Raw genomic sequence first — 12,782 nt, 5'->3', positions numbered from 1 at the left:
GATGACTTCGGACCGACGCCGCTGATGAATCCGGTGACGCCGCCTGCACCCGACTCCGTGATCTTTGCTGGAATGCGACAGCCTTCACAGGCCCGACATTGCTGCAGCCCTGCCGAAGTCCGTGACTCCATGGAAGTCGCCGCACTATGTCGTGACTGACGCCGCTCAAAGTGCGTGGATTCAACATTTCGCACAGACGCCGCGATCCCCGACTTCGTGCATCCGCTTGTTTTCACTCTTCACCAAAGGCACTGTACCTGGGCGGTCTACGTGACTCCGTGCCTGGCACCACTGGTGTCAGATTGTTGGGAACAACGCCATCATGACGTCGTGTTAACACCTCATCAAAGCATTCTGTCTTTCTAAGTGCTATTTTTGAGTTTAATCTTTAAAAATTCATAACGTGACTTGTGTATGTCAGATTTTTGTTGTTTTGGTCTTGTTTTGTTTGGATAAATATGTCCTATTCTTCTAAACTGGTGTTGTGTCATTTTGTAGTGTTTTTATTAAGTTACTGTGTGTGTTGGTACAAATACTTTACACCTAGCACTCTGAAGTTAAGCCTACTGCTCTGCCAAGCTACCAAGGGGGTAAGCAGGGGTTAGCTGAGGGTGATTCTCTTTTACCATGACTAGAGTGAGGGTCCTTGCTTGAACAGTCGGTAACCTGACTGTCAACCAAAGACCCCATTTCTAACACGTAATATGTCATATTAAGTGTTATGAATTATGTTCTTGCCTTTTAATTGTAGGCCTTAACAGCAAGTGTCTTGGTCTAGTTTGCCAGGCCTCATGCAGAAGCTGTATTTCTTAGCGTTTAATGAAAAGTGCTGACAGAGTGAACTAACTGTGAAATGCACATTGTTTTAATAAAATGCTTAGCAGAAGCTTTCTATGGGAACCGACGGACAGGAGATTAGGTCTCTCGCAAAGTAACAAATCATGTGTAAAATGTGCAAAGAGTTCTTTCCCAGGACGCAAACAATGAAGACACTGACTTGAGACAAAGAAGCAACAAATTCAATACCTGACGAGCCGGATGATGAGAACATTGTAAAGTCGACCAATCAACAACATGTGATGTGTGAAATATTAGAATTCATAGATTTGGTATATGAGCACTATTGGACAGAGTAATAACATATGATTAATTGACCAATCAGAAATTAGGGGATAGTTTGGGTGACTTTGATATAACAACGTGAGAGAGGGAACTTAGACAGATTGCGAGAACAGAGATCTAGAGTGACAGTGGGAGAAGAAGAGATTTGAGATTCTGACATTGGGCTCATACTCTCTGACTGAGAGCCTGATGTTTTGCTGATCGATTGATGACCTGAGGAAGAAGGCTGATTTTGCTTGCTGATCCATACCTTGGATAGGTAGATATGACAATGACTGAATTGCATTTTTGTGCCTTTTCTTTCTAGGTACCAACTGCGCTGTCTTAATACTTTCTTTGGGTAGATGTTTTGCAAATTTGTGTTCTAAATTGTTTTGCATGAAGCCCCACATGCTGATGCTCATCTGGGTTAGTTGAGGTTATTCACATGACGACTGACAAATTGCAGGGTCAAATGGCTGATGGACTATTTTTCTCAACTTTATGGATATTATGACCTTGCTGAAATCGGTTCTACTAATGATTTGTGCTGATGCTTTGGAATGCCTTTTGATTCAAGGTTTGATTAGATCATGTTTCTTGAGACTTGTTGATTAACAAGCATTATTAATTTTCTTTGATTTGAGTTCGTGACTAAGTTACATGACTTTAGTATTGCTTATGTGAGGGAAATAAACTTACTAAACTTTTACTAAAGGTGTGGTTATTCATGGCTGTAAAGTCATGGTGTGTGAAAATTACTGACTCCATTGATTATTGATTTGACTGATGATTATTGATTATTGTGTGTTGATTATTGTTTCTGTACTGGAACTATGGTAAGAACACCTTAAACTAACCAAAATGTTCACTGACCTATTCGCGTCCCCTTGTAAGTTTACTTATTAAGGACCGACACGCTAACAGTGGCATCCCTAGAAGTGAATTTTAAGGGGCACACACTGGGCCACAAATAAAGCTGGTGGGACCACCCACAAAGTTTAAGATATATGTCTCTACCCTTGTATTACAGCACCCATGACATATTCAATGACTTCATTGATAACATCCCTAACCACATCTGAAATTACATCATTGATAACAACCCTGTGCATGACAGGGGTGCAAGTTAAAGTTACTTTAGGGTACTAGTTATAGTTACATTTCAGATAACTATAACTAGTGAATTTCAGTGGATTTGTTATTTTAAAACTTTATGTTTTAAATTAAATTTTCACCTGACTGTAAGACCCTTTAACCTTTGTTTTTTACAATATGTATATGTATATATATATATAATAACAAGAAAAACCACGGCACTCAGTTTGTCCTGAAAATTAACAGTGTTTAATCCACGCCAACGTGGGTTAAACACTGTTACTTTTCAGGAGAAATGGAGTGCAGTGTTTTTTCTTGTTTTGGAATCATATATATATATCTATATATATATATATATATATATGCACTCATATAGATTACTTGTTGGCAACGATAGATGTGGTTTCACTATACACCTCTATTTCACATCAAGTGGGAATGAATGCAGTGAAATATTTTTTGTGGCAAAAAAGCATTCACTTTTTGAAACACTCTGAGATGTTATTGGAGATGATAGAACTGTGTCTCAATAATAATATTTTCTTGTTCAACCACCAGATTTACAAACAAATCTGAGGGACAACGATGGGAGTGTCCTTTTCTCCAAGCTATGCGAATCTCACGATGGGGTGGTGCGAGAGATGCATCGCTTGGGGTCAAGAGAATGACAGACACATGGGCAAAGTGATCATGTGGTTACAATACATAGATGACTTGTTCTTGATTTGGCATGGAACTGTGGAAGAATTTGAGGAATTTTTTAGCATATTAAACAAAAATGATATTGGATTACAGTTTACCTATAAGACAAGTAAAAGTTTGATTGAATTTCTACATGTACTAGTGTATATTGCAGCAGGAGAATTACAAACTACACTACATAGGAAACCCACAGCAACCAATAGTATCCTACATGGCACTAGTTTTCACCCTAGATCTTTGATTAGAAGTATCCCTTATGGCGAGTTCATTCGTATCAAAAGAAATTGTTCAAAAGAACAAGATATGAATGAGAAATTTAATGAGACTAGACAGAGGTTCATGAATAGGGGATACACATTAAAATCAATAAAACATGGAGAGATGAAGGCAAGGGAAAAGACACGTGAACAGGTGTTGGTAAAGAATAGAGATGCATTGGAGAAGTCAGAGTTGGAAAAGAATGAGATTAGATTAATCTTGGATTATAGTAAAGAAAACCAACAAATTGTGAAAATATTGAACAAATATTGGCACCTGATTCAAAAAGATAGTGACATTGGACAAAGAGTGGGCATTCGCCCCTCAATTACATATCGTAAAGTACATTCTTTGAAAGATATGTTAGTAAAAAGTAATTTTGAGATGCCTAAAATTCCTAATTGGTTATCAGAGGGCAATAAGGGTTTCTTTTGCTGTAGAAAATGCAAAGCATGCAAAATTGGATGTAACAAAAAGGCCATAACAGACTTTAGAGGTAGAGAAATTGTGATCAGAGAAAGAATCACATGTGAAACATCTTTTGTTGTATATGTTTTGGAATGTCGATGTGGTCTTAGATACGTGAGTAGTACGATATGCCCCCTGAAAAAGCGTATTTTAGAACACAAAAGGGCGGTGCAAAATGAGGGCACTACGTATGCTATGACCAAACATTTGAAAACTCATTCAGAATTGGATTGGCTGTCCATGAAATATTATGGTATTGCAACAGTACAAAAACATGAATGGGGAGGTGATAGGGTCCATAGATTGAGAAGCTTGGAGTCCAGATAAATCATTAGGTTGAAGACCAAGATGCCATTTGGGATTAACTAAAATAAATAATTGTATTGTTTGAGTGTACAATATGAACTAGATTTCACTGTCGCTGCAAAAACCAATGTAGTATAGTAATTAAAATAAATGAAACAGCTATAGTTTAGAATAGTGGGGAGAAGTATCCCTACAGTTAAAGGATGAAACATAAGTTGAAATATTGTTGTCTAAAAATTGAAAAATGGTTATGGAAATTTCTGAGGTGGAAATGTAAATAGTAAGGAAAGAGTAATATTATAATAAATGGTAATGAAGAGTAGAGTAGCTGTTGTTGTGTTCATGACATTTTGCCTTATTATTGTCTGTTTGTACTAAGGTTTTGTATTTTTATTTTTTTAGTCTTTCTTTTGTGTCAGTAGTATACACTTGGGTTAAGAAGGTTATTGGTGTAATGTGAAGAATAGTATATACTATAAAGACTACAAATCCCAGAATGCCACATAAGGGCATGGCTTAGAGGATTAGTATAAATAGTGCACGTAATGGATTGAATAATTACTGTGATCAAGACCGGGAAGGTCGAAACGCGTTGGTGTTAGTTTGTTGGGGATCTTTTCATGTAATAAAAGAAGTTTGATGGAATCCTGTGAGTGCCGCATCCTTGACATAATTGTCAAACTGGTGTGAGGATTATGGATGGGAGTTGGTCCTTCCCTGATGCAGGCACCGACATGAAATGAGCGCGCCTTTCCTGAACCTGTTGAAGCTGATATGCATATATATATATATATATATATATATCTTTTTTTTAAATTTATGTATGCATGTTTGAGTTTGCACACAATATTTAGATCTTACTTTATATGTCAGATTGAGACATTTTCTGCGTCGTCACCTTCCACATTCAGGGGCAGATTTAATAACAGATCATGCAACTCAATGCAGCAAGACAACTTGCTGTGCTATACTGCTTGCCAGGGAGAGGCCAGGAATGTGCCATATCTAGTAAGAGTGCAGGCTGGAGCCAATACAGGCACCCTTGCACTGTTATGCAAGGGGGCCTACGTTACAGCCAGGTTTTTTCCTTGCAAAATGCAGCACATGTAGAAAGAGGAAAAAACAAGGAGAAATAAACATATTTCTCCTTGTTACGCCTTACCTGGGAAAGCACAGCATTTTGATGCATTCCCAGGTTTACTAGTTTTAGTAATTCTGGGAATGTGTCAAAATCCATGGGATGCATAGGAACACCCAGGCTCCACCCATGGAAAGCCTCCCACGGCACAGTAATGTAAGAGAGTGACTTGCGCTGCCTTGGTTTACTCCAGATTAACTAAGCCACACAAAGCCAAACAAAATGGCTTTGCAAGGCTTAGTAAATCTCACTGAAGTCCTTGCCTTGCGCCACCTAAAGTGACGCAATGGGAATGCAAGGGCTTCGTTAATCTAGACCATAGTAGCAGGGTCACAAAGGGGAGGTCAGGACAAATAAAGCTGGGGCATGTACCCCATGTTACTTCCCTCTAGTAGAGACACCTGATGTTGGACAAGTACTCCTAATTTGTTGGTGCAATTAAGGCTATTCTAGCACTACTAACAGAAGCATTACATGAAAAATGACAAACGTTAAAGAGAGAACTGTAACTCACAAGAGTTATTGTCTTAGTTAGCATGATACAGAAATAAAGGAGCATGACAGAAAAAGTACACCCTCTCACTATTAACACTGTGCGCACGTAAATACAAATAAATGTACCGTTCACATTGATGCCTGAGGTTGTTTTCCTGCTCCAAATAAATTCATACTCTACATTCCTTCGATATCCACTCCTAATGTCATCTTAATAGCATTTCTGTCATTGATTTCTGATGTTTTTCCTTCTCTTCCTGCGTTGCAGTTCATTATGCTGACGTACATCTTCATGCTAGCTTGGCTCGGGGTTACTGCGTTCACCTCACTGCCTGTCTACATGTATTTCAATCTGTGGACTATTTGCCGAAATACTACCATGGTCGAAGGAGCTAATTTCTGTTTGGACCTTCGTCAATTTGGTAAGTGTAAAATTGATTGTGAAGGTTAAAGTAGAGATGCACAACTTATAAGTAAGAATTTAAAATTTCGTGTTTTTCTGAAGGGCACACTTTTTATGTTAAAGATTTATTAATGTGTAAAATATTTGTCCCCGCAGTTGTTGGCCTTACAGATGTACTGTCCTCAGAAAGGATGCTTGAGCTTTTTCGACATGCTTCTTGTGGACAACAAAAATATAAACTCAATTTATATTCACGAGTCATGAACCAACATCATGCGTTTCAGCCAGAATGATGAAGTCTGAACCTTTACATATTTAAAAAGATAAAGTCAGTCTGTGCGTTAGTACAAACTGAATTATGAGACCTCGTGTGGCCACATGCACTGATACACTTCAGTTTCTTCTTTCTCCCAGCTCAAATTACGTTGGAGTCCTGTGAATCTTATTTGTAGTAAGCTTGTGTGTAGTGCTTCATTTGTAGAATTGGCAGTTCACAAAATTAAGGAGGCAGACCTTACTTCCACCTCTGAGCGATCAGTCCTACAGCACTACTCTAAGCTGGAGCACTCGACCACCACTGATAGGTGGCAGCATGTCGACTCAATATGCACAATGTCCAAAAGTGTAAAATAAAGTTATTTTATTTCCACTAAGCTGCATAGAAATAGAACAAGTGTTGTTGGATTACTGAATGGTGAATGGACACTGTGGCGGTGATTCTAACCGCGGCGGGCGGCGGTCGCCGCCCGCCATGCGGTTACCGGCAAATGACCGCACCGCGGTCACAAGACCGCGGCGGCCATTCTGGCTTTCCCGCTGTGCTGGCGGGCGACCGCCAAAAGGCTGCCCGCCAGCACAGCGGGAAAGACCCAGCATCGATGAAGCCGGCTCCGAATGGCAGTAGCACCCGTCGCGAATTTCAGTGTCTGCTAGGCAGACACTGAAATTCTTTTTGGGGCCCTCTTACGGGGGCCCCGCGGCACCCCCTACCGCCATCCTGTTCCTGGCGGGAGACCCGCCAGGAACAGGATGGCGGTAGGGGGTGTCAGAATCCCCATGGCGGCGGAGCGCGCTCCGCCGCCATGGAGGATTCTCAAGGGCAGTGGAAAGTCGGCGGTACACCGCCGACTTTCCGTTTCTGGCCGCGGCTGAACCGCCGCGGTCAGAATGCCCTGCGGAGCACCGCCAGCCTGTTGGCGGTGCTACCGCCAACCTCCGCCATGGCGGTAATTACCGCCAGGGTCAGAATGACCCCCTGTGTCTGGTCCATCTACTGCTTCCATGCCCTTAGTGAAGATTAAGGAGGAGCTGATGATGTGCTTTCATTTGCTGCTCTGCACACAAGGAATGTGCCAAAGTGACCAGTCACCTGAAAAAAATAAATGCCGCATGTGCCTATCAGCAACCAATGGCACAAATTAACTACACTTTGCATGAAAATACTTTTTCTTGTATTGCGTGGTGCTTTCAGCATTTTTGAGTAGGATGTCACCTGTATTCCAAGGCTTGCGGTGGGTGCCATGCAGTTTCAAAAGGTAAGTCCAGTCTCTGCTCCTCATATTGCTATACTTGGATGATCAGGCACATAAAAATGTCATTGTTACGATTGTGGATCAATGCATTAGTTCCAGAGTCAGAGGTATGTTAAATATATTTCGTCCTATTTAAATGTTCCTGCTTAAACCTATGAGTGTTTGGAAGATAGGGCTAAAATAGTTGTTCTATTCCTCTTGATCCATTTGGTCTTTCTTCTTGCTAATAAAAGATAAAATTAAGGGCCTCTTTAAGGTGCCAATTTGGAGAGAGAACCCTCATAGGAAATGTCTTTTATTCAGGGACCAAAGCTTTACATGGTTATGTTGTTGTTCAGTCTCATTCAATCTTCTAACAGTGTTCATTGTTGCTTTATCTACATGTTATATTTTTATGTCCTTTTGTTCCCCACATAACCCCTTTTTTTCTCTCGCTATTTCTAGCAATGAGTCCCATTTTCTCACTAAACTGCTGCATTATGCTCACCTATGTTGTGTATCATTACATGTTATCCTTCAAAGTTTATTACTGCAATACTGCCCCGTATATTCGGAGGTAAAGGGGAATGAGAGAAAAGAGTGGCCCAGCTACGTCTGCATCCTCCCAAAATGACTATTACCACACAAAACAAATGCATTGTTATGGAGCCTAAATATCGGAGCCTCTAGGACCCTGATTTCTGGACTAAACTTTATTTCTGCTACAACACAGACGCCCCGTGTGTTGACCAATGCAGGACCCATTGAATGTTCTTGATCAATCACAGGATGATGTCACACACCCCTTGGGTGTCATGGTTCTTCATCGGTCATTCTGCTTTCATCAGATAATCCTCTTTTGGCTGACGGGTCCTCTGTTGTATTGAAGGTACTTGCAGTGATAAGGAGTAAATGATCCAGACAAGGAAACAAATATAAAAATCCTGATCGCCTACCCCAAGAAAATATCCTCTTTAATGGTGGGGTAGTGAAGAGATGATTAAAACATAACTTGGGATGCAATAGACGAGTCCTGTTGCCCCTGCATCCAGCAGGTGAACATGTTTCACCCCTATCTTTGGCCTGTGTAGGTCCAGGGCTTTCGTCAGGGGTGAGATCACTATATTTCCTTGTAAATCCCTGAATTCAAACACACATGACCAGGACTTATAATTCAATACCCTTGTAATGTTTTAGCTGGTGAGCAAAGTAATCACTTGTCAATCAGTGTTTATGAGGTCTTGTACATATAGGTACAAAAATAAAAATAAATCATTAATTAAAAATTTGTGGGAGACGTGATAAATTGTGAACAAGTGGAGGGAGCCACCAGTGATGCTGATTGCCCATTAAGGCTGAGGCGTAGTCTGCCGTGTCTTGGCTTGACACTGCAACAGTGGCCTATTGGACTAAAGTGGAGGGGCATGCTGAGTGGTGGACGAGACATCACCCTGGTGGGCTACCAAGCCAGCCTTACAGATTGTCACCCTGAGTAGGTGGAGAGACAGGCTACTGACAAGGAGTGGAGGCAGTAGCCTACCGGGGAAAGACAAATGGTTAAACTCAGAGTAGGCTTGACAGTTGGCAGAGGTCCCCTGGGCTTCCTAGGAATCGTGCTGTAGCTGCAGAGGTGCCCTGATCATGATTGACTCGGCTGAGGTTGATGGAAGAATGCTTGAGGGGCCTTCAATATACTTTGATATTTAAAGATAATAGACTTGTTGACGGAGTATCATCACATGTTGGGTTGACTGATACGAGAAACTCTGCAAATCAGTTGAAGACTTTTTGGAAGCAAGTCTCCTCCATAAAGATTCATTGCAGTAGCCCTGATTGCCCATGGACACACACATTCCTATCTGATCATCAGGGTGTGTGCCCACTGCTCATGCCACCTCACCACATTGATTGTTCTAGAGGGCGGGTGGACAGCAGAAGAACCAGTCAGAGGAGCTGTTGAATCAATACTCTGTTATCCTCAGATCATTGCACTGTGCAGAAAGATAAGCAGCAGGGGTCTGGGAAACAAAGCACCCTGTATAAATTCACTCAAAATGGGACTTCGGCTCTACCCTCCATCCAGTCACCAACTGGTGGAGAATTGATGAATAAAGTGGTAGCCAGAGAGATGAAGACAGACAAGACCATGACTTTAGCTGCGATTAACCAATCCAGAGAGATGATAGAGGTCAAAATTGGAGCAGTTGGAATAGACATTATGCTGCTGAGGCAAAACCTAAGAAAGGTAGTTGACAGTGTTACGGATGCTGAAGCCCGAGTGTCAGACTTGAGGACATAGCGGAGACACTGCAGCAGATGGTATACCAACTAACAAAGGCCTCCAGAGAGCTGACAGCAAGGGAGGAGGACGATCAGGGGAGGGCCTCAAGAAACAGCCTCTGTTTTGTTGGCTTTCCGTAGCGCTGAAAGGAGTCATCCTCTAAGCAGTTTCTTGAAAGATTGCTGCACCACATCCTTTCATCAGAGGCATTGTTGTCATGCTTTATAAATGATTGGGTGCACATGGCACTTATGAGGCAGTCTACTGCAGGTGCTCCAGCATGCACCATGTTTGCCTGGCTGCTTAACTATCATGATAGGGACGTTATCCTTTGCTTTGCACGCACCCAAGTATCCCTAATGAATTAATCCCATAGAATGATGATTTTTCCAGACTATCCACTATATGTTCCTCAACTCAGCCAAGCTCAAAGTCATCTTTCCGTCCTGCACATTTTTCTTTGAGAACTCAGAGGAGGTGTGGGTGTGGGTGAAGGAGAGGAAGGAGAACACTTCGACCGCACACTGTTGTCAGTGACTCCTTACCATTCGCAGATTCTTGGAAATCACCTAAACCACTGTATATTAACAATCAGAATAAAAACTGTTGGTTCTCAGCTGGTCATGGAGGGTTGCCGGCTCCTCAATCAGAGGTGTGACTTACGAAGCGAGACAGAGGACAGCGCAACAGTAGAGATGGAGGCGTCAGAGGGCACCATGTGGTCGAACTTACTCATAACATGAACACCACACCCATCACCTCTTTTAAAGTCCTGGAGTCAGTTCTTCCCTTGCTACGTTACTGGCTTTGCTAACAGGCTTTGACATGCTGTATGGTAACAAAATGCACAATTGGAAGCCAGTGCTGTCAGGGTGGGGTTATACATAACAGGGGAAAGGCTTTATTACTGAAGGTCAAGAATAAATCCGCCCTGGACACTCTCTTTTCCCCTTATTGTTTTTTTCTTTAATACAGTAAAGGAAATAATTTCTGTATTCATATTTTTCCTATGTTGGGTAACAGTTGGGATATGAGCCACCGAAAAAGGGTAGTTTGGTTATCCGTTTGGCACCACCCCTTGCTCACAACAGAGGCTCCAAGTTCAAGTATAGGGGAGGAATATGGGGGTTAAGTTTCTTGGTTTATGGTTTGTGGTTTACGGGCTCTGTCTTGCAGTCGATCATCCTAGGGTGATAAACCCATCATGGTGCCTGAGATCGGGGAACATGGTGGCCAGTTAGAGAGCTGGACCGCGAGCTCTCCGTCCAACAGGAAGGAAGGCGTCAGGACGTCAGGATGCAACGTTGTGCTTGGAGCGCGGAATCAGGGCGTTGATGCTCCCAAGCTGTGCGCGTCCGCAGCGGCGTTTTTTGGGAGCCGCTCAGCTGCTGTTCTTCGTGGGTTGTAAGGCGTTACCTGGAGCCCCGAGACGCCCATCAAAACTGCAGGTTTTTTAGCGCTGGGCAGAGCGCTGCTGTCCTCGGGGTTCTTTCCACTTTTCTCTTTTGCGCTGCAGGCTCGTTGGATCAGTTTCTTGTTCGGGGCAGCGATTCGGCGTGGGCTGACTCGAGGGAAGGGCCTGGCTGACATTTGTCGGTTGGCCGGTTGGGGGTCGTTGGCTCCTGTAATCTGTGCAATCTATGTTTTTTAAAAAGGGGAAAAAAAAAAGGGTTTTGCGCTAAGAAAGAAGTTTAACATGTGGCTTTTGAAAATGTCTACAACAGAATCCTGGAAATGTACAACATGGAGTGAGTTCTCCTCAGCATGCCTATGGCGCGGACATTCGGATTAGATTGTGAAACCTAGGTATAAATTACACAGGGTTGCTACTGAATACATTGGTGAAATATAGATTTGTCGAGACAAAAAAGAGATTTTCTACCATTTAGTAAGAATAGAATAGTAACGAAACTTTTAGAAAGTACAGGGGTATGCGCTTCTTTTGCTGGTACGGTACATTATATTAGATCAAGGAAGCTGTTTTTGTGTTTTGTTCTTTTTTCTCTTCTTCTTCTCCTTTTGTGCGCTCAGTCACAGCCCTGAAGGAGCTCCAAAATCGCATACTGCTTTGTGGCCCTTTTATTTTTTCGACACATTGTTTTCCTGGCCCGTGACGGGCCACCAGGAAAAACGGCAGATAGGAGAGGGGAGACACGTGCTCCGGCGAAAGGTGGCGAAGTGGCGCGTTGGAAACACGCTTCGGACTCCAGTATCTGGGCAGAGGCGGTGAGGGGTGTACGCCGTGGGAGATGCTACACCTCTCACTGCTCTCTTCGTGGAGGGTTGCCAGAGACTCCCGGGTCTTTAATTAGGAGAAACCTAAGTGGAACTTTGAGAAGAGGAGCACGGAACGGCGTTGGAGCCTCACATTGCATGTCGCCAGTCAAGCGTCGCCCCAGGGGTGTCCGGGCAGAGGCCAGTGAGTTGGAGGGTGCGAAGAAAGGTAAGCCTGGCCCCCTGGGGGCGAGTACTAATCCCCACTTACCAGTGACCATAGCAACGGCTAGTGTAAGTGCAGGTTTAGAGGCCTGTAGTGAAGGTTTAGTGAGGAGGGGAATTGACTACACAGGATCACATTTGGAAGTGCCACAACTTTCCCTAGAGGAAGGCCGAGTTGAACCTGTTGGAAAAAGTGAATTTTTGATTACAAGGTATTTCCGGAGCACAATCCTCCCCCCGCAGAGTATGGCGAATGGTCAATCTCCTTCAGGTGACGCGGGGTCATTTAAACAATCTGTGAGCTCTGATAATAATATGTCAGATCAAGTACCAAAGGAGTTAGTAGGGCAGAAGGAGGCCACTTTCGTTACATTAACCTTGCCGGAAGTAGAGGGCACCCCCTAGCCGTTCTAGCGACTCATAGTACAGACGTGCAGGATTTGTTAATTTCTCTTACTAAGGAGATTAGGTAGAAATTTGAGATTTCAGAGAATAATCAAGCTAGAATCCCAGAGGCTTGTGAAGTTTTGGAGAGCAAAATCAATTTGTTATCGGATCGGTTGGGTAAGCTGGAGGCTGTGG

The 12,782-nt window shown here is 42.8% G+C and overlaps 1 protein-coding gene across 2 annotated transcripts in view; it reads left to right on the top strand.

The window, feature by feature from the left end:
* The window catches only part of GPM6A (glycoprotein M6A), a 504,858-nt gene that overhangs the window by 417,026 nt on the left and 75,050 nt on the right, over positions 1-12,782 (top strand). For both annotated transcript variants that reach the window (XM_069244597.1, XM_069244607.1), the window contains exon 5: positions 5,835-5,988. In XM_069244597.1, coding sequence (XP_069100698.1) covers positions 5,835-5,988 — 154 coding nt within the window. The remainder of the gene's footprint in view (positions 1-5,834; positions 5,989-12,782) is intronic.

The sequence above is a fragment of the Pleurodeles waltl genome, chromosome 1_2 (assembly GCF_031143425.1).
Source record: "Pleurodeles waltl isolate 20211129_DDA chromosome 1_2, aPleWal1.hap1.20221129, whole genome shotgun sequence".
NCBI lineage: Eukaryota > Metazoa > Chordata > Amphibia > Caudata > Salamandridae > Pleurodeles > Pleurodeles waltl.
Note: the sequence above shows the minus strand (reverse complement) of the source record. Positions and strands in the feature narration are given on the sequence as shown.